The sequence below is a fragment of the Rhipicephalus microplus genome, unplaced genomic scaffold, assembly GCF_043290135.1.
Source record: "Rhipicephalus microplus isolate Deutch F79 unplaced genomic scaffold, USDA_Rmic scaffold_12, whole genome shotgun sequence".
Classification (NCBI taxonomy): domain Eukaryota; kingdom Metazoa; phylum Arthropoda; class Arachnida; order Ixodida; family Ixodidae; genus Rhipicephalus; species Rhipicephalus microplus.
Window position 1 is genome coordinate 23284463 of NW_027464585.1, and position 23165 is coordinate 23307627.

A 23165-nucleotide genomic window follows, 5' to 3' on the forward strand; every position below is an offset into this window, starting at 1 on the left:
ACCAAACGCCCGACGGCAGCGCCACTGCATTTTTGTGATGTATGTCTGGTGGAATTCGTCTATGCTTTCCTTAACATGATTGTCTCATCTCACCGTATAGTTTGAGAAATACTATTTACTGAACCTTGAATAATAACTTATCTATTCTCGAGCCACTGCTGCAGAGGCTGGACACTCATTCTCGGTGAGCCGTGCCGCGGTGGTCTAGTGGCTAAGTTACTCGGCTGCTGACCCGCAAGTTGTGGGATTGAATCCCAGCTGCGGTGGCTGAATTTTCGATGGAGCCAAGAATGCTGTAGGCTGGTGTGCTCAGATTTGGGTGCGCGTTAAAGAACCCTAGGTGGTTGAAATTGCCGGAGCCCTCCACTACGACGTCTCTCATATTCCTATGGCGGTTTTTGGGTCATTAAAGCCTATATATCAATCAATCAATCAATCGTTTTTGGCAAAGTGTGTTTTACAAGCCCTTTTAAACGAGTGGGTGACATGGAAGGCCATCAAACTAAACTGTCAAACATGAGCTGCCACAGGGGCCATGGAGTCGAATCGAACCAACAGAGCCCCCCAACACTCCGTTGAAACTTCAAAAGTGCCCGTTTGTGTACATTGTGCTTGTACACACATAAAAAAAAAGGAATCTAACCAGTATGCTTTAAAAGTGAGTGTTTCAGATTATTTAGTGGAGCATTTTTGCGGCTTGCAATGTGCCAAATGCACATACTTTCGAAAGTGACAAGCCCGAGTTCAGTCACGATGTGAAGCTCACCACAGTTTCGCTGCTCAAACTCTTAAAACTAAGTACAGTAGAACCTCTTCAAGAGAGGCACCGATGTATAAGACAGCTGGATATAAGAGACACCAGTGTGCCTACGTTGAAACAGGCATTGATAAGAAAATGCATACATGGTACCTTGCTTATAAGAGACATCTCATACATATAAAAGACAAGAATTGCTCCCCAGAGCATAACTGTATACATTCAAAAGTATGAATAAAACCATTATTGAAATATTTCCTAACAATAATTGTTGGGTTTAATGTCCCCAAACCACCATATGATTATGAGAGATGCAGTAGTGCAGGGCTCCGGAAATTTTGTCTACTTGGGGTTCTTTAACGTGCATCAAAATTTAAGCACACAGGCCTCAAGCATTTTCAAAGCGGCTAGAATTCACTCAAGCGACCTGCAGGTCAGCAGCTGAGTTCCTTAGCCACTAGACGACTGTGGTGGGTTGATATTGAAATATTTAAACTTTGTTTTACATTTTAAGTGAACTGATATTATTCAATTATACATGCATGAATACGAAAATAAGGATCTGAGCACCACCCAAGTTTTCCAAGAAACAGCTGCACTACTCAACAGCCGTTCAGAACTTTTAGCAGTGCGACTACTTCATCGAGTCTTGTGGCGTACAGTCGAGCCCGCTTAAAATAAACCTGAGCATGATGCAGCATCCGTTCACTGTATTCTGAAGTTTGTACAAAATGAAACACAGCTTTGTGAGTTAAAACACAAAATTCTTTGCCCGAAAAATGTTCTTCATGCACGTGTTTCGAAGAGCAGAAGCGATAAGGGCGGTCTCGAGTTTATTTCAAACGGCAGCGTGCTCTTCACCGAGGCCCCGTGGCATAAGCTGCTTGAGGCACTGGCTCCAAAGTTTTGTCAATCTCGCAATTAGGTTCCTCCAAAAACACTCTTGTCGCAAACTTCATTCGCTATGCCCTGATCTGTGCACGGCTCCACGGTGCTGATATCATCATCGGCCAGTTTCGTGTGCATGAAATATTCACCAGCTGCCCATGAAATATTCCCCATCTCCACAGCTGAATACCAGGACGCCCGAAGCGGCAAGCTGGCTGCCAGGTGGTGAACAGCTATAAGCAAGCGCTTTACGACGCAGTACCTAACGCGCGGATTAGGCCCAAGCCAAGCGGTCACATTTTCGTCGTTTTGTTGAGCGGCAAGAAAAAGCGTGCAAGGCCTCCCGTCTGCCATACTGACCACACACGCACACCGAGAGCGATTAAGATGCGCACACGCGACACACATGCCAGAACGCGTGGTACAGCTCTGGGCCCGTTTCTAGTCAGAAAACAAAACTTTTGAATTTGAGCTAGCGTGGCTGGTGTCGCGGAGCTGTGAAGACTGGTGAAGGAGTTGTGATCAAGAGGGGAGAGCAGATTTGCGAGAGAAGGGCAAGTTGCGATAGAGTGAAGAGAGGGGAGGATACAGCGGCAAAGTGACCTTGAAAACTAAAACATGCGGGAAGACTAATTATGAAATGGAAGCGCCCAACTCGCCCAATCAACCATTTTGACATGCGGGAAGGTTGCAGGTCGCGTAGCTTGCTTAAATAGTCCACCAAATGAGCAACTCGCGTATAAAAAAAACTTGAAAGAGGGCCTACGCGCACAGAGGTCTAAACACTGCGCGCGGCGGTGTTCAAACAATCAGCGGCCATGGTCAAAGAATCGTTTTGTTGCGCTGGCGAGTTTGCATGGCCTCATTGACTTCGATATTTCGCAATTCGTTCCTCGCAAATTATCAGCCGTTTTTACGCTTCCGCACACGTGCGGAGGGCATGTTGAGCCGAGTGCAAAGTGAGCGAGAACAGGTCCTAAACACGAAACGAATCGCGAATTATCAGAGTGGGTGGCGTAGCGTACACGCGTGCACTAGAACGATAGGACAAGACAAGATGCAGATGATTGAATACAGTTGATGTTGGCAAATGGTCAGGTCACTTCAGGCCGGCGATGCAGACGACAGTACCGGCGGTTAAAAACCGGGAAGATGGCCAACCGGTCTTCGAAAGATCGTCGGTGGCAGTGTCAAAATACAGGTCGCGTCTGGCGATGCGCGGTGCTCAGAGTAGCGGAGGAGGACAAAGAATGGAGGGGTGCATAATAAAAAGCGGTCAAGAAGAGCGGAAACTAGAGGAGCGGGGAGGCAGGGTCAGCGTTTAACAATAAGAATCTATGGGCACCTCGCCGATGCCTGATCGGTGGTCAAAAGTGTTTTCCCAAGAAGTCGGAAGAGCGCCAATCACATTCGCTGTAACCGATCAGTGGCGCTCGGAGACGTTCGTTGTAAGTACCATTTTGTGTCATTGAAACAATGTATATTTTCATGGTCATGCGGATATTGTTCGTTTTAAGCGAAAGTTCGTCTTAAGTGGGGCCGTTATATGTGGGCTCGACTGTATTGAGTGAATGACCTTTCAAAAGGGCTTGTGTGACATTGGCACCACTAAGTGTTCGGGAGTGATGGATGGCATGCAAATGACACTGGCGGTGATTTGCACTCCCTCATGTTACAGGGGCGTCAGACACGTTATTTTTACGAGGCATAGGTGATGCGCTTCTGACCTGCAGGGATCTGAAGGCCCCCTTGAGGGAGAAACGGCAGGGTTCAGCGCCCCCTTTTCGCTGCAGAGTCCAATAGTCCAGCTGGAGTTCGATGGCCTCGCATGGACTCCACGTGCTACCCCTGCATGGCAATTACAGAAAATCAGCAGCTGCACTCAGACAATCAAAAAAACTTTATCATGGTCAACTGGTTGCCCAACTAAAAAGGGATTATTCAATAGTCACTCAATGACACGATTATAAGCTGATTAAAAAGATAACTGATTAATTTTTATTTTAAAGAAAAAGTACGTTTGTCACTACCCCCAAAAAAGTTGATCTTCTTATAATATGGAGAATTTGAAAACAATTGTGTATAGAAGGCACTGTCAATGACATCATCAGTTTATAAGAGATTGCCATGAAAATCAATGACTGTGATAATGCATCCTCTTGCCTTATCATTCAGCGCTACGGGATACCAACCTGGGCAGTCGGCGAAGCTAGCGAGCTAGCACGAACAGTTTCCCTTATCTAGCTTCCGACCATTTCAAGGAACGTCACCTACGAGATGACATCGTACGAACTACCGTCTATCCTGGAGACTCCCGGAGATGCAACAATTTCATTACAGTAGTGGCACGATGATTTCACAAATTTCCTTGAAGCGATGGGGATGGACGTACAACCGGCCCAAAGAAAGAAGGCCATTCTGTTACAATGTCTTGGGGTCGAAGGACGCCGTGTTTTTTGCACACCGGGCCCAGAGCCGGCACAGATGCCCGACATGACAAAAGCCGGGCTGGAGGCAAGCAAGCCAGCAGGAGAAGACAAGAGAGAGGCAAGTGGAAAAAGGCATTAGGCCTATTGGAGCGGCAGTTCTCAAGCACTAACAACGCACTGGTCGAGCAACATCGATGCACGTTACGTCGGTAACTGCCGCATGAGCCAATACGAGAGTACATCAGTGCCCACCGAAAGTTGGCGAAGACGTGTGAATTCGGAGATTTTTCGAAGGCAGCTCTGCAAGACAGGGTTGTTGACAGAATAGGCAGCACTGAGTTGTGACATAAATCGCTCGTGAAGGGTCACAGCTTACGCTTTCACAGGCTGTAGAAATGCTGCAGACGAACGAGCAGGCAGTAAAGGGGGTCGCCATCTATAACCAAGGATCGTCACAAATGGACATAGTACAGCATGTATACCAAAGCAGAGGCCCAGGCGGCGACTCGAAAATGGCGTCGATGCTCAGGTGTTAATGGTCCGGCTCTACGAGACACCTAGCAAAATCACCAGAATGTAAGGCACGGTGAAAACGTTGCTCCTAATCTTACAACATGGGACATTTTCAAGCGGTTTGTGGCAGGTGGGCGGAGCAGGACGTAAGGACGGTTGGGAACGATGGCGCTATCGAAGAAGGTGTGCTCACTGTGCTGGGAGTCACAGAAGTGGAACAAAGAACATTGGCAGTTGATGTCGTAATTGAGAAAGACCCACTTCAGTTGCTGGTGGATACTGGGTCGCCAGTGTCTATTTTGCCAGACAATGTTTATCGAGCCAAGTTAGCCAACAGGTTTCCGTTGACTGCGGCTACAGCGACGCTGCGGATTTTTTCACAGAAGAAAATTCCAGTATGGGGATGTTTCACAGCCAGAGTTGTATGCGGGAACAACTCTGGCTGCCTCTGCTTTTATGCCGTTCCCCAAGGCATGGCATTACTGGTACTACATGCGGTGCACCAGGTACAGCTGCACATTGTTGGCTCTACACTGTAATGGCGACAAGTCACGGCCGGCCCCCAGTCGCTTGCTCTTGAATTGTGCGAGTTTTTCTTTCTTTTCCTTGATAAGTTGGGACTAATGAAAAACTTTGTACATTCTGTGAAGCTGCGCGCAGATGTAAAACAAGTAGCAGCGAAGGTTCGACGCTTGCTCTTGACGCTGCGAGGTAAAGTAGCAGCTGAGGTGACAAGGTTATTAGATGCAGGCACATAGAAAGAGTTGGTGCTACGGAATGGGTGTCTCCTATAGTGGTTGTGCAGAAGAAGAATGGAACTATTCGCCTATTCATCGATTTGCATGAGCCAAATAAAACAGTAGTCATTGATGAATTCCTTTTTCTGCACGTTGAGGAACTGATGCATGTGCCGAGTGGAACAGCGTGGTTCTCGAAACAAGATCTTGCTGCAGCCTACCATCAAGTGAAATTAGCTGAAGAGAAATAACGATGTTTATCACGCCAAAGTTATTTAGGTGTTTTGGCAAGTGTGTTTTGACCTTACACAGGCACCAGCTATGTTTTAGCAAATGATGCAAGAAAACTAGAAGGGCTGCAAGGGCGTGTTGTTTTACATCGACTGTATCATAGTTTTTGGAAAGACTAAGAACAAGCACAACCTTTGAGAGGTATTGCAACGGATCGCTGATGCAGGGCTGCAGCTAAATCATAAATGCGTAATCACTGTAAAAGAACTCTTTATTTTGGGTCATCATGTGAGTGGAAGTAGCCTTGCTCCAATTAGGTCAAAGATGAATATGGTGATGAAAGCACAAACGCCTGGCGATGTAGTCTCGCTGCTGTCTTTTCTTGGGCTCGCATGCTATTACTCTCATTTTCTTCCCAATTATGCAGAACTGGTGGAGCTGCTGTGACGGCTTCTTCGAAAAGGACAGAAGTTCGCGTGGGACCAGAGCACCAGGAGACATTTTGCAAGATCAAGAAGATGCTGTCGTCATGTGGAGTGGTGGCCATATTCAACGAGTCTTTGCCTGTACAAGTGACCACTAATGCCTCGGCATATGGACTGGGAGTGTTGTACAGCAGGTGTTCAATTGAGAAGTACGTACAGTGGCATTCGCTTCGAAGACACTAACCCCACCAGAACGCAAGTACTCTAACGGCGAATGGGAGGTGCTGGCATGTTTATGGGCCAGTGAACATTGGCATGTTTATCTGAAGTTACAAGTTTGTCTTACGAACTGACCATTAGGCTTTGGTGACACTACTGTCCACAAATGAGGTTGGAAGATGCCCACTTCGCATTGAAGGCTAGTGTGCTAGACTTTTGAGATACAACTTCACCGTGCAGTACTTAAATAGGAATACCAATGTCGTTGCAGATGCGATTTCCATGTTACCTCGACCCCTGTGGAGGACAACCCAGAGGAAGAAGTAGTGGCTGTGGTTTCCAGCCTGATCACAAAGGGTTAGCAGCAAGCAGCAACAGCTGTGGATTAAGATGTAAGTGAGGTGGCGCAGTATGTTATGTTCAGATGGCTGGAAAACGGCTGTCCCACTGCAAAGCTTAGGTAGGTAGTTTTTCCTCTACGAGAAGAAATGTCAGTTATAAACGAACTGCTGTTTCCCTCTGAACGGGTTATTCCACCGCAGCACTCACTTCCAGGCTAGTTATGATGGCACATGAATCGCATCCAGGCATTGTAAGGACCAAACAATGGCTAAGAGAACTGTACTAGTGGTCGTGAATAGACAGTGATGTTGAATCTCCGGTTAGAAATTGTGCCATCTGCAAGGCATCAGATAAATCTGCAAAAACTATAAAGGCCCCATTGGAACCTGTAAAGTGGCCCGATGGAGCGAGCCCCTCCAGAGTGCAGGCTTGCAATCACTATAACTGATCACCTAAGCAAGTGGGCCGAGGTGGCATTTGTGTCCACAATAAGTGCACAGGCTTTTGGAAAAAGTGAAAGTACTCTTGAAAATTTTTTCGAGAGAAGGGTATCCGAAAAGCATTTTGACTGACCATGAGCTTCAATTCATGTCGACATGTTTGGAGCAGTTTTGGCGAATTCAGGAAATCGGGGAATTCAGCACCGTTTTACAACATTGTACTACCCACAATGCAATGGGCAGATTGAGTGTTTCAACTGCATTTTCAAGGAGTATATTCAGGTTGCAGCATTGGAGCGAAGGCCACTGAAGGAGGCAATCTATGACTACCTCGGTGTGTATAGGGCCACCCCACACAGGAGTGTCACCAGCTTACCTGCTGCATGGAAGAAAACCCATAACAAGACTGGATGTTGTTGGCCTCCGAGAGAAGGAATTTTTCGAGGAGCCGCGTTTCGACATTGAAAGGTTGAAACAGCCGATTAAGGAAGCAAGAACGAACAAAGAAGCACGTCGATGAAAAACGAGGAGCAAGAGCCTCTACCATTGAGTCAGGAGATCGAGTCAAAATAAGACAAGGCAGACCAAAGACGAAACACAAGTTTTGTTTGCCAATCCAGGTAAAGAGACGAGTGGGCACAAATTCGTTTTCGATGGCAAACAGGACGATATGCAATGCATCAAGTTAACAGTAATTGGTAAAGTAGAGACAGGACAGGCACAAGCACCAGCCGATGCAGTTACCGCGCGACGCAGTGCATCCTCGAGGTTTTCCTGTGACCTGGATCTTCACATAGAAAAGTTGGCTGAGCGGGAAAACACAATTGTCATAGTGGGGCCATCAGAAGACACCCAGGAAAGTGCTATCCTTTCTGACAGTGCACAGGCCTCAGTAGTGAAGTCTATGATAGAGGTTCCTGATCAGCAGGACATCTCTCGAATGCAGTTGGTCACAACCACAGCATCATCACGTACCAGGCCGGAACGAACACGAAGAATGCCAACGTGATATCAAGACTAAGAGCTTGCCTGACTCCAAGAACGTCATTTGTGTCGTGCAGTGGAGCGAGTGCGCCAAAAGTAGACCGACTTTTTTTTTAATTAAGAGGGGGGAATGTGTTGTGTATAGGGGGCGCTGTCAATGACATCATCGGTATATAAAAGATTGCCATGAATATAAACAACAGTGGATTTATCGTCTTGTCTTATCATTCAGCGCTTCGCGATACCACAACAATGCTTTTCTGGATGTCTTTCATCCACATTTTGTAAATGGGTAAGTTCACTTCTTCAACTGGTTCAACTTGTAATGTATTCACATGGACACTGAAAGCACTGCTTCATGTTGACTCACACTGGATAACATTGCCTAAATGATTGCTCATGTTAGTAACTGTTGCCTAATGTCAGTCCATGTTATACGCAGGAACAATCAAGAAAAGAAAAGCAGCATTTTGCCATCAAAGGACCTCCTCCAATAAATGGCATTGCTGTGTCATCGTGCCATTTCAGCGGACCACCTTTGTGCTGTGTGCATGTGAGGAAAAAAAAAGTGTATTCTTCCAAGCTGACGGACCTTAACCAATATAGCCGCCTCCCCCATTCCCAACAATCCATCTGGCTCGTCAGTAAGATCACTCTCACACAAGCCGACTTTAGTGTCGTTCAACCCAACTTGAATTCCACAAAGAACCTTGTTTGTGGGTCGTGAGCAGTGTTGGTAACCACAATCGCCTAAATGTTTCGTTTGCTACGTGGTATGTGCTTCAGCAGAGTGACTTATTGGGCGACTTGATTAATTCTTAACGTAGCTTATTGCGCAAATCCGTGGATTGCGTTTGCAAACTGCACTTGTCCGTCTCTTGTGGTTTTTTTTTCGCACAATAAGCTACGTTAAGGAGGTATGTGCTCGATGCTGCTAGTAAATAGCGATTGGTATTTGCACCATTGATTTACGCTCGAACACCCTGTGTGATACGAAGACCTCCTCTGTGGGTGTTTTGTTTTGAGTGTGAAGTACTGTGCATAGTGCTGCTTCATCTGTGGTGTATGCTGCTTCACACGCTTGTTGTCAGACAAGTGACTGTGACAGATGGCAATAACCGCATGTTTATTTCTCATTGATTATGGGAACAAGCTGGTGATGTTATGGTTGTGCATAGGTCATGACGTTAACGGGTGGTTCTCGCTTACTGAGCTCACAGAGCTGATGGCTGTCTGGTTTAGAATCTCTGAAAGGGCGACCACCTTGTTACTGCCTCGTTGATTGCTTGCAAGGATGTACTTACATCTGTTTCTGAGCAAGCGCTAACTCAGGCAAATGATGCTGCTGCAATAAAGCTAAAACTCGTCCCTTCATCAGACCAATTAACTTTCATGCATTTTATTCTAGAAATAGAAGAAGTTGAACTAAAATTTTATCTTTGCTGAAAACGAAAGCTTCCAGATGAACTACTTTACGGTGCTGACACATTCATAAAACTGTGGGTCCAAGTGCTGGCTGCAGACACAGATTGGTCCACCTCAATGTCACAATAACACGACACCATTAGCTGGAGATGGGTTCTTTGATGACAAAAGCTGCAGTTTCTTTTTCTTCAGTTGTACATATGTAATTGATTGATTGATTCATGGGGTTTAACGTCCCAAAACCACCATATGATTATGAGAGACGCCGTAGTGGAGGGCTTCAAAAATTTCGACCACCTAGGGTTCTTTAACGTGCACCCAAATCTGAGCACACGGGCCTACAACATTTCCGCCTCCATAGAAAATGCAGCCGCCACAGCCGGGATTTGATCCCGCGACATGCAAGTCAGCAGCCGAGTATCTTATCCACTAGACCATCGCGGCGGGGCAGTTGTACATATGTATCGCTATCAATTGTTATGCCAGAGACATTATTTTCAGTTTTTAATCGACAAGTCAAGTCGATTATAGACTTGAGTTGTCAACCAGTCACACACCCATCATCATGTACCGTGAAATCTTCTTACAAAGAATCTAAATTGACCACTAAAATCATTTGTTATTTTGAAAAATTGCAGCAAAAGCTTAAAATATTTGCACGCGAATCGCAAATGCAACCCTATGAGCCACCTATATAAGCTTTGTATACATCCGCAATCGCATCATGCTTTAATAAGCACAAAAAAACAAATGCGAAATATTATGAAACCAGTGCATGTTTGTTTGGGAAAGAGCACATATTCGCCTGATGAGAGCTGCTCCACTGGGGCACGATCCTTCTTATGCATTTTGAAGCATCGGCATTAGATACCGATTTTTCGCATTGGTTTGTGCGTGCTGTTTCAACTTGTCTTTGCTCTCATCACCATTTTTTCATCATGATAATTGGCATGGATCTTATCAGTTGTCAGCTACACATTTATTACTGTCGCCAATTCCTGTTAATGCAAAAGTGTTAAAGAACTCTGCTTGCAAAAATTGATTGTGGTATAGGTTGGTTGTGCGAGAAAAATCATCATCTTGTGCTTGACAAAAAGTCGAGAGAGATGCAAACATTGAAAATAATAAAAATTGAGAAGTTTAAGGGAAGGTCGAACCCAGGTCAATTGCATGGCACGTAGGTGTTCTACCACGCAGCCACGTATCTCCTTGGAAATTCAGTAAAAATCAGCTCCTCCGCTTGAGAACACAGTGAAAATAACACTCCTGCTTACAAAGACACACGTCAGAAGATGTGATTATCATAATGACTTCGTGATTTGAAGCCGCCCACGCGTTACAAAAGGCACACACGTAACTGCACATAAACCACATGAGGGTGCATAGCAAGTTCAAAACGATTGCATGTGCATAAGTATTGCTCATTGGTTAAAGTTTGCTAACCATTACACAGAATGCAGCCATATGCGAAAGCTTCACTGACAAAAGACACTTTCAACTTTATCGATTACATTGTAATAATCCACAATTTAAACTTCATGAGCAACATCATGAATCAAAAACTTATGCACTAAGTGGTTGAAATATGCATTAGGAACAGGATATTGCTGTCGCCTTCAACTCTTAAAGACGAAGCTTAAGCGTCTCCAAATTTCTTCGTGCTGCTTCCAGAGCTCATCGTGAGCACACAAACACAAATCTAAAGGCGAGAAAACAGCTGAGCAACAAGCGCACAGTTAGAGCTGCCTGATGAAACAAGGGCCATGCAGCAAAGCCTGATGCAAAAAACTAGAGCAGGCTATTGTGATGGCAATAGGGTATCGCACATTTGTGGATTGAAAGAGGAAGGACAGGGAGGTTCTTATTTACATTTACATTTGAGCATAGAGGTGTTTTGATGACAGCGTTTCGATGACGATGAAAAACTTCTTAAAATTGCTATTTGTTATTTTGATGTTTTGTAGAAATATAAGGGAGATAAAATTGGATATGTTATTCTGAAACATTCAGTGTTCTGAAATTCATACTTGTGAAATATTTTTACATTAAACCAATAGAAATTTAATGAGGAATTTTTGAAAACGTCATTTATCTGAAAAAGCCATTATTCTGAGGTTTGCTGTTACGAGATTTGACTATGTCGATACTGTAAGTGCGAAAAATGTGTTCGTACTACATCTGTCGACATTACAGGGTAATAAAATTAGAAATGACATAATTCGTTAGGCTGCAATTTTATTAAAAATTACCGAGTTTTATTCCAGTTTAGAGCAAAATATTTTGGAAGGGTAAAAATTTATAGATCTCTGCCCTTTTATCATGTGAAACATAGAAAAAAGAAAGACAAGTTATATATACAGTAAAAGCTCATTATTTGAATTTCCCAGGACTGGCAAAACTGTCTAGTCCTTACCAGAATGACGACTTATCGAAAGCCTCAAGAAAACAAATAAATGTCTACAACATGTCTACAATAAATGTCTACAACATGTCTACAATAAATGTCTACAACATATGAGAGATGCCGTAGTGGAGAGCTCCGGAAATTTTGACCATCTGGGGTTCTTTAACGTGCACCCAAATCTGAGCACACTGGCCTACAACATTTTCGCCTCCATCGGAATTGCAGCCACCGCAGCCAGGATTCGATCCCGCAACCTGCGGGTCAGCAGCCGAGTACCTTAGCCATTAGACCACCGCGCGGGGCTATCCACAGCTCTTGTTGCTTCCCGTCAGAGTGTGCAACTTGCGCCTGTGTGGTGCTTTCTAAGCACACCTTCACGTAGGAATGATGAACTAAGTCTGCTAGCAAGCAAGTCACCCTGGTTCTCAGTAAGAATGAGTGTTACAGTACCGTATTTATTCGAATATAGATCGACCTTTTTTTTTTCCGGAAATGTTCATAACCAGCTATCGATATATATTCGTGACCAAAAAATCTTGACCCATATTGCAGCGCGCATTTCTTAATCTCACTTTTCTTTGATTCAATTTTCACCCCCGAGGCCTGGGACAAGAATGCTCAGTGCACTGCGCAATATTGTTCGAGAATGTTACCGATACTTGCAGATCATTTTGTTAACACTTCACCCACTTCCTGAACATTATAGATTTATTGTGGAAGCTATGTCACCGCTAGCTATAATGCTAGAATATTCAATGTCAAGCGTATAAATACTGACGTGCTCTGCCGCTTGTCGCCCCATCGCGGTGGTCTAGTGGCTAAGGTACTCGTCTGCTGACCCACAGGTCGCGGGTTCAAATCCCGGCTGCGGCGGCTGCATTTCCGATGGAGGCGGAAATGTCGCAGGCCAGTGTGCTCAGATTTGGGAGCACGTTAAAGAACCCCAGGTGGTCAAAATTTCCGGAGCCCTCCACTACGGCGTCTCTCACAATCATATGGTGGTTTTGGGACGTTAAACCACACAAATCAATCAATCAATCAATCAATCTGCCGCTTGTCAGTTTATTGCCAGCCTACACTCTGTTCACCGCTATCAGTGCCTGTGTGTTGCTGTAATCTGACCTTCAGTTTCTTGGCCCCAAGTTCGGGCCAAATAAACAGTTTCATCTGAACATCAAATCTGCTGCCTTGGTCCATGCTACGACCCCGTGACAATATTCACGATCAAACCAACCAGAAGCACCGAGCTTAAGCCATTCAATTGCTGCGCCCGCTGTTCAAGCGGTTCCTGCTGTATATGCACGCAATATACTACAAAATCTGAAATAAAGACCCCTGCAGCCCTTCTCCATTTCAACTACCTAATAGAGAAAAATATTACTGATGCGATAGCCACGTACTGCCTTTTCAAAGCCCCCTGCGAAATACAGCCGCTCCATTTCATTTTGCATTGCGATTCTTGCAAATACCAACCGTTCTTTGAAAAAACAAGTGTTCTTTTCCGGCATCCACTTCAAACTACGAGTGAAATTTCTGGAGCGTTTCACATTTCCAGAACTTAAGGATCAGTGTATCAGCCATCCTTCATTATCACTACTTGACTGTGAGTTTAATTATTTAGATAATGCATAGACGAGAGCTTTGACTGAACACCACGCATGCTGCTTCCACTACTGCCACGTTCCTTCCTCAAGTTTTCTTATCACCCCATGACGCTGTACACAATTCTTAGAGCAAACCGCGCCTACAGCGTTCGAGAAGCTTCAGGACTGCAGTAGATCATTTTGTTAAGATTATGCCTACTTTGTGAATATTTGAAATTATTCTGGAACCCACGTCACCGCTAGTGATAACGCTAGAATGTTCGATGGCAAATGTATTAATGCGGACATGCTTCGTCGCTTGCCAGTTGATCTACGGCCAACGCTATCAATGCAAGAGTGCTACTGTAACCCGACTTTTCAATTAGCAGGCACAGGTACTGTAACCCGACTTTTCAATTACCAGACACAGGTTTGCCGAAATAAACAGTTTGGTCTCAACATACAGTCTCCTGACTTTGGCCACGTCATGACCCCGTGACATCTGGTGGAGGTGCAAGGTGCCCCGTTCCTTCCTCAAGTTTTCTTATCACCCCGTTACGCTGTACACAATTCTTGGTGCAAACGGCACCTACAGTGTTCAAGAAGCTTCCAGGTTTTAAGCGCAGACTCCCAATTTTCGAGCCAGGTCTTTGCGACCTCTTCCAGGTAGAGATACACGTGACGGAGCTTCTCTTCTGTGTCCCAGTGGTTGAGGGCGGCCACGCGGTCATAAGTCTCCAGCCAGGTTTCTGGGTCTTCAAACGATGACCCACAGAAAGTTGGTGGCTTCCTTGGCTGATGCATGATGATCGCGGGCTGTGACGCAGCGGTTGTCATTGTCGCCGCAGTCAAGGTCATAGCCTCGGTCATCCGAGCCTTCCAAAGCATAAGCAAAAACAGCTCAAGGCCCTGCTCCTGCAATACAAGGACTGGTTTTCGTTGTGCTTGAAAATTCGCCCTACCCCAGTCGCGAAGCATCGCATAACAGAGGAAAACGCCAGACCACTACAGCAGAGCCTCTACAGAGTTTCGATGCGAGAATACGAGGCCTTAAAAAGACAAGTCCACGAAATGCTACGCGACGACATCATCTAACTGTAAAAATACGTGGCCGTCACCTGTGGTATTGGTGAAGAAGAAGGACGGAACCTTATGCTCCTGTGTCAATTATCGCCAACTAAACAAAATCACAAAAAAGATGTTTATCATCTTCCACAGATAGACGATACCTTGGATCGGCTCCACAACACAAAGTACTTTTCGTCGATGGACCTCAAGACTGGCTACTGATATAATGAAGCCAATGAGAGAGACCGAGAAAAGATGGCATTTATAACACTAGATGGCCTTTTCGAGTTTAAGGTCATGCCCTTCGGTTTTCGCTCGGCACCTGCGACTTTTCAACGCGTTATGGACACAGTGCTAGTACAATTGAAGTGGCAAACTTGTCTCATTTACTTGGATGACATCGTGTTTTCCTTGAGCTTCGACGAGCATCTTCGGCGCCTTGAAGCTGTACTTAAAGCCATCAAAATTTCTGGACTCACCCTGAAGCCAGAAAAGTGCCGCTTCGCTTAAGAGGAACTTTTGTTCTTGGGCCACATGATAAGCAAGTCCGGCGTAAGACCTGATCCGCAGAAGACAGCCGCCATTGCTTCATTTCCATCGCCCGCCGACAAGAAGGCCATGCGTCGATTTCTCGGCCTGTCTGCCTATTACAGGCGCTTTCTCAGAAACTGCCTGCATCACCGAGCCGCTCACTAACCTTACGAGTACCGACATTGAGTTCAAGTGGAAAACGCTACAAGGAAGCATTTGAGGAACTAAAACGATCCGCATTTCGACAAAACCACCAAAACAGAAGTGCACACTGACGCAAGCAGCATAGGACTTGGCGCCGCCCTTGTGCAGAGGACTGACGAACTGGAAAGGGTTATTAGTTACGCTAGCCGATCGCTATTCAAGAGAGAAAGCAATTATTCCACAACAGAAAATGAGTGCCTTGTCGTCATCTGGGCAACGTCAAAGTTTTGTCCTTACCAATAAGACAGGCTGTAAGCCTGTCGTAGTGGTAAGTTGTGAGCGACCACCATGCCTTGTGTTGGCTACGTAACTTGAGGGACCCTTACGGTCGCCTTGCGCGATGGAGCCTGAGAATTGCGTACGGCATAACAGGATGATAAGAAAACTTGAGGAAGAAATGTGCCACTATATCATCTTATTGTTGCTGACATGCGCACCCTTGTGTATATATGTCTTCCTAACGTGAAAAAAATAAACCAGTTGTTAGTGAGCGCTTGTGCTGTGTGCTTTTTCTTTACTTCGTGTGTGTTTTCCCCTCGCGCGCCCAGTTCGCTAAACGATCATGAATTACCAACTAGCCCACTTTTCTATCTTGTTGCAGCCCCTCCGCCATGTTTGCGATGAAAACTATGATTTCCCTAAGTATTGGCCATGAAGTCCCTCGCCGGCTAGCAGTGTATCCAGTGCTTCCTTCCGGTGCACAGCCACACTGGCATTGGCCTGAGGCCTCGCCGCCTCGCACTTTGTTCGTTGTACAATCGGCGCGACGGGGTCACTGTTCACATTTGCTTTAGGTGCTGCGTTGTGCTTCTTGCCGGGCTGCAGAAATTAGGTGCCTTCTTCTTCTAAACACCACCACCATTTGCTTGTGCGTGATTGTGACGATGTCAGGACGGCAGAGTTACGCAGGTAATAGTGCCAAGTGATACTTTTTGCCAAGGATTTGAGCAATTGTGCTGCGCAGCGCAAGTTCTGTGTAAATTAAAAGTTGATTAGGGGTTGGCAAAAGCAGCAGGACTGTCTGTCTGCGCACAATGCACGGCGTCGTGTTTTCCGCGGCCCTGCAATCGGTAGCGAGGATGGCATCGTTTGGGAAGCCGGAGATGCTTGGGAAGAATCTGGTGACGACAACATTTTGCACGTCTGACAGGATGATGACCTTGGCAGCGAGTAGGGCGCTACGTTATGTATATAAAGGTGTGCTACATTTCATTTTTTTGTTTCTAAATTAAAAAAGAAACATGGGCAAACCGATATTCGAATATTTCTTTTTCTCGTAGAGTAGGGGTAAACCTATATTCGTGCCGGACTTATTTTCGAAGAACTACGGTATATTACTTAGGTCCAGCCTCCAAGGACAATGCACACAAAGTCCAAACGGCTTGCATCCACAGTTATTTTATAATTATCTATCCACCACATTCTGTGCAGAGGGTTTGAAAAAAGACATGCAGCCTTCGAAGTTCAAGTAATTACAATTACAAGCTGCAACCTCTACTGGTTGTGATGGAGGACCTTTTTGCAGAAAATCCAAGGCTGGATAACAATACATTCATTAGATATTTGGGTATCTTCAAGCCTATCGTCATCAGCTCAGTAGATTGGTACCGTCCAGAAAGAAACTCATCTTCTGAGATAGAAGCATGTGGAGACGCCAGGAACATTTTTGTCGTCACTGTCATGCTTGCTATAATGTTCAAATCGATAACACCGACCCGCGCGTCACATGATCTAAGCGAAAGTGAAAGCTCGCGGACAAATCCGACAAACGTAATTAAAGCAGAGAAGAAACGAGCCACGCCATCTGCTTCCCACGAAAGGCGAGAGGGTATAGGAGCATGAGGTTGCGTGTCTTCGCCAGATAAGGCACACTAGGTGCGGTCGCCTAGTGCGCTTACCACATGACACACTGCTGCGGTGCGTTGGGTGCATTTACAACTTTGGTTCAGTTGCATTCCAGAATGTGGGGCAATAACAGTTCGCTGCTTTTTTTACCTCGTTGGCTTTTAGTTAAAGACAACTGTTGTATCATGGCATGAAGGCACTTATATTATGAAAAGAGGAGTGTGCATCGGTTCATGCATAGCGCCAGTTTTAAGTGACATTTTTCTCGCTCACCATGACCGACTCTTGGCTAGCCACCTCGAGATAGAACGGCTATTGTAAAGGTTTTTTTATTTGTTGAGGATTTTCTCAAGCTTTATAACTGCAACGACAGGAGCTTGGAAGCTGCCGTTTCAAACACATTATGTCTTTTCGATGAGTGTATGGCACCTCTAATGCTAACGCATGAGCTTCTGCAGGATCCTTTGCTAAGGTTTTTAGATTTGAGATTAAACATTTAAAGTAATCACCTATGCTGAAAATACGAGCCTAGAGAAAGAAAATTACTTCTACTGTACTTGTCGGGTCATTCGATACTCGTCAAGGAAGGAATTGCTAATCATTGTTTCAGAAACGCTTTCCGCAAGTCTTGCGGCCACTCGTTAATCAGCAGCTTCGTTGAGCAGGCTTCCCGTCCGATAAGTGCCGGTTTCCCTGATCATGTGCTGGTTTCGGGGGCGGGAAAGTTGCTCTGGATCATTAAACAGGGACATGAAGCACCAATGAACTGCATGGCCAGTAACTCGGAGTGTGTCACTTTGATTCTCCATCTACATTAGATTTCTCACAATTTGAAAAAGATAGGTGATAAGGTTGATGTGAAGGTAGTTTTCTCTGCCCCAGAAAAGCTTTCAGTGCTCTGTAAACGTGTGAATGCGCAGTCCGCATGAAGAAGCTGCAGCAAAATCAAACCTAGGAGGCTACTTGTAGCATGTGTGATTGCTGTCGTTTACTTGATCTCGTTGTCACGCGGCAAGATGTATTTTGGACAAACGAGCAGGTGCCTGAATGAGCGTTTAAGGGGAGATGCGGGTCGAAAATGCGAGTTTTTTTCAAAATTACCGATTTTTTTATTTTTGCCTGTTCTGATAAGATTAGTACCTCTACTGTTATGAAAAAAATAATACAGGTCGAGACTTAACTGGAAATGCTTTAAAATTGCATCTATAGAGCACAACATGCCTGTTAAAAGGTGGAAAGTGTGCAGTCTTCGAGTACCTTGCCGCCGATAATGCGCCGCCACCGCAATTGTTGATCGCATGAGTCGAAGAGTCGAGCCTCACTCTTCAAATAACAAGTTTCTCTCGCTGATGCAGTAGAAGAAATAATAAAAAGAAGCACTCTTCTGCGCGTTTTTCGAGCGCTGCGACTGGCTTATCATATGGTATGAATCAGGCACCGCCGTTGGCCACTGCACGCCTGTATGTGCTGTCAAACATATTTGCGGGGTCCCTGTCGTGTCGAGCAGCACAGCTGAACAATGCTTTTCTCGTGTAATTATCTCCGTTATGAATGAAAAAAGGCATTGCTCGCAAGTGAAAGACGTTGTGCGGCGCACTCTGTAGGAATAGGCTATGAGCAGCTGGTCCGATTTGCAGCAGTTATTAGCTTGCAAAAGCCAATGCATCAAAACTCGTTCACACCCGTCAGCTGGAAAGTTCGTGATGCCCCAATGGATGACGTCAGCACCAATCTTGAGAGGTCGAAAGAGCTCACAGTGAGAGAACTTAGCAGGGAGGACATTGCCATTATGTACGACGGTATGTGGTACAAACATGGCTGCAAAATGGCATGACACTAGACTTAGTTTGAATTTCGCAGTCCTGTCGAACTTCTTCCTAGCTTGCAGTTGGCACAAGGCTCTGCCAAATGGAGCGGAAGTTTGGCAAGCGTTTCATGGCCCTGTCTGTGAGCGAAATGTCTGTGAGGAGTCGGCTTGAAAAAGCCGAGAGGGACAAACTCATGATGCTGACGTATTTTAGTCGCAGTGGCCACTACAAAGATTGTTCTTTTTTGTGCACAAATTTCATCTGATTTAATAATGTCTTTCATAAATAAAAACTCGATTTTAACTTTAAAACTCGTTATTCTCAAAACACAAATTTGCCATTTTTTCTAATGTGCCCCTCCTTTTTCGGGCACTTCTAGTGCTTGGATCTGCATGAAATTTTGCCCAAATTTTTTCCAAAGTATGACAAATGCAATTACCTAGCTTAAATTTCAATATTTTATTGTTTAATAAAAAAATTGTATATATACTTTTACTATGATAAGTAAAATATGGACTTTTTACATCTATTATTTTTTCCTGCATATTACATATTTTGTATGCAATTCCTAATTATTTATTTGCACTCTACACTTTACTTGAAGCATTATGAACTATGAATGATAAAAAATTACAGAAGTTTAGGAATGAAAAGAGGGGGGGGGGGGGGGGCAAAAGGGTTAAGGTTTTCACTTTGTCATGTTTCAAAGCTAAAAGTGTGTAACTTGCAAGAAAACTAATTGTATATTTGAAATCAACATGAAAAGTTCCATAAACAGCTGAAGTTTCATTGCTCTAGGGGTGAATATTATAAAAAAATGTGTCTTCGAGTAGCATCTCCCCTTAATAGAGCATCCTTATAGTGTACTCGGTTGTTCAAGGCCATCTTAGTATTCATTGTAGAGATAGATTGTGGTTGCAGACCGGAATTTGAAAAGTGCACCGTTGTCGCGAAACACCGGTATCAGATAACATGAGAGAGTATTGAGGCCAATCAAATGCAAATTCTGAGTAATCTATGTATCAGCATGCCTTGGGTAGCACTCCCTAAGAATGAAATCGAGTATCTGGCTTTGACGCAATAGATTGTGAGGTTGCGCTGAGGTGTGGTGTTGTACCCACTCGATGAGATATTGGTTGTCTGGCTGTGACGCATTAAGTTGCGCGGTTGTGCTGTGATGTGCTTCTTTCTGTCACGAGTATATATTACCAGCGTTTTCGCTAATAAAGTTTCAGTTTATGCCGGCGCCCTTTTCTGTCATCTCTTCTTTTGTAGTTACGCCATAACTACTCGTAGTACTATGCTGTGCAAATATGTTAAATATAAGCCAATTGCGCACTGCTAGCTTGTCGGCTTGCTTTGAAGACTTCACCAATCTATCACTTTTTTTTTTCGATAACGTTGTGACAATTAACAGCAGTGAATCAACTCTCAGTTTTAAAAACGTCAAAACCAGATTTTTGTGACCACGTACTGAGAGCCGAGTGCACCTCAACGTGATCATATGCGAGGATAGAGAGGAGGCGCTTATCAAAATTTGGCTTAGACGAGACAACAATCAAGCTGGGCAGAAAAAGTCGAACGCATAGTGCAATCTGGTGCTGTCCTCGTAACTAAAGATTCATGTAAGCGAGTCATACGTGGGGACATGAATGTCACGTGGGCGAGAGCGCCGACGTTTCGCCTGCGCTTGTTCCCACAACTTGTTGGCCTCGTGCCGTTGTTCTCGGCTCCTTCACTGTGCCCAGAAGCATAGCCTTTGACATTGGCAGCTGTTACTCAGAGGAAACTGTCAGTGGGATGTGAGTTTGTACCCATTTTTAAACCCCCTTAGTTAGGGCAGCACCCAAGAAAACTGTTTTCCCTTACATGCCTCACTCTGTTGGTAAATTCCCTGACAATTCTCTGAGTTTTCCCTGTTTTCCCGGTTGTTAGACACCCTGGTATGTGTTACCACTAGTTGCTCATCATTTGCCGTCAAACAAATGACGGAAAAAGCATGCAAAGCGCCGGCGAACGGCACCTGACACCACACCACGTACTAAAAGAGGAAGACTAGCAGCTATTGGTGTGACCAGGTTTGAGGCTGCATGAGAGAAGAAGAAATTGAAGAGGTTTGTACTAGCTAGTGAGGAACACTTTCCTGTAGGGTCTTTTTCTTAAGTTGACGTGCACAAGTTCGCCCGGAATAAATGTTTTTTACCAAGAGGCCTTTTATTTGTTGGTAACATTTGGTGAAAGTGCGGCGTACTGCAAACAAGGGAGCATAGATTGAAGCTAGCGGAATTGATGCCTGTACACCAATGTAGTGAGCAGCCTGAGTTTAGCCCCCTCCTTAATTCATTGAGAACAGCCACAATGCCCACTTAAGCGACACTGTCCCCATCCATATTGTCGCGAGTTCGCCCCGGACACCACAGGTTTTTCACCGCAACACTTACGAAGAGGTAGAGGACAAGCACAGTGATGCTACCGAGGTCTCCTGATTTGCAGCAATTTTCGGAGCAGCAAAATTTTCATTTTGAAGCACTTTTAAGCAGCAAATTTTTCCATTTTGGAGCACTTTGGAGCAGCAAAAATTTTCATTTTGGAGTAATCTCGAGCAGCTAACATAACATCCTGGAGAAGAAGGAAGTTGCTATTACATTCAAGGACATGAATATTTTGGGGCTCTTGTGAAGAGTTAGAAATATTTCAATTCCTTGCAAATCTCATGAAGCAAATCATTTTAGCACTCCCTATTTCAGTTGATGATTAAAATAATGGCATCATTATGCTGAGCATTCTGAATAAAACTGGTTCAGTGATTCTTTTCGTAGAAAATAAACAGAATACTGGTTGAACAAAATTGTACTTCATGAAATAACATTCTAAATACACTAATGTAGTTATTGGTAGATATGGTAGACAAACGCTGTGACGTAGACGAACGTTGGAGACTCGCACAGTCCCAACTGCATTTCCCCAAGACGAATTTAAGGACAAAGAAAGATTCTGTTTCTTCTCAACCATTTTTTCTCAACCGTTTACACTGCTGAACATAACATGACATGATTTAGTCTCATAAAGCCCTCATTTATCTGTACTGAAACTACATAATTTAGCAAACTTCTTTTTCCTTTTGCACGGATGTTTTATGTGGCTAGGGCATTCTGTGTATCCTCTACAATCTCCCTGTAGGATTCTCTAGAAAGCAGTGTAGGGTTCTCTAGAAAGCATATGTACTGTTGAATGCAGTCGTAGTCACGAAAATATGTGAGGGATCGAAGCATGCATATACTTACATACCGAAAGTTGTGCGCAGTGTCCGCTTCACACGATTCACGCAGCCAAATGCTATCCAAGAGCCCACCATCCTCGTCTCGAAAAGTGATCACAGACTTGTTTAGAACTGTCTTGTTCAACCACACGCAACGTTAATTTCACAAAAACAACGCGAAAGCCATGTACGCTACAATGCGCCCATCCGTTTTATGCCCTGAGCAATATGGCGGCGCGTAGGCTTCAGCCAGGGAGTCTCTCCGCCCCTCCAGAAGATTTAGTATAGCCTCTTTGGTACGTACCGCTGGAGGGCACTTAGTCAGCCCCATGGGTCTGTGCTCAACATGAATAGGGACAAAAGAATTTGTGTACATCAATAGCTTCATTGTTCTTTCTGAACGTTGCCGTGAGCTCATCCTAGGCATGGACTTCTTGCAAGCAAACAACACAATCATCGGTTTACCAGAATCTTAAGTCTCCTCTTCTACAGAAAATGCTGCTGTCGCGATGTGCCAAACGAAGCAACCACTTGTTTCACCTCTCTTTATTGTGGACAAAGGTATGACTGAGGCGCCACGCTCAAGTGTGACAGTTCTCATGAGATGTCACATCTTCCACGATTATGATGGATAAGCAGATGGAAACATCAGACTGATAATTAAAAAGAGAATATGGGTAGCAAGAGGTCTAGTGAGCCTTTGTAATGAATGTGAAGATGTCCTATTCACCAACTTTGGCAGAGAGGTACAGCAAGTGGCAAAGGGAATAGCCATAGCAACCCTGCATGAATATTTGCAAGTTGCAAATGTTTGAGCTCTTGATAAAGACCAGCCGGCTCCTGCGACCTCTGTTGCAGAAGCTGCAATCAATAGCCATTGACAGCGAGCTCTCATCACCACAAAAAGAGCAGATTGTAAATTTGATCAAAAAATTTGCAGAATGCTTTTTCCACTTCATTGAAAGTCTGACACACTCCCATCGCAAAGCACTACATCGTCATTGAAGAAAATGTTAGGCCGGTGCATTAGTGTCCATACCGAGTAACTCCAAAAGAATGGGAAAATGGGAAGC

The 23165-nt window shown here is 44.7% G+C and overlaps 1 protein-coding gene across 3 annotated transcripts in view; it reads right to left on the bottom strand.

Moving 5' to 3' along the window:
* Positions 1-23165, bottom strand: part of KrT95D (phosphofurin acidic cluster sorting protein KrT95D) — a 296804-nt gene that overhangs the window by 57656 nt on the left and 215983 nt on the right. For all 3 annotated transcript variants that reach the window (XM_075882410.1, XM_037418020.2, XM_037418021.2), the window contains one exon: positions 3373-3493. In XM_075882410.1, the coding sequence (XP_075738525.1) occupies positions 3373-3493 (121 nt within the window). The remainder of the gene's footprint in view (positions 1-3372; positions 3494-23165) is intronic.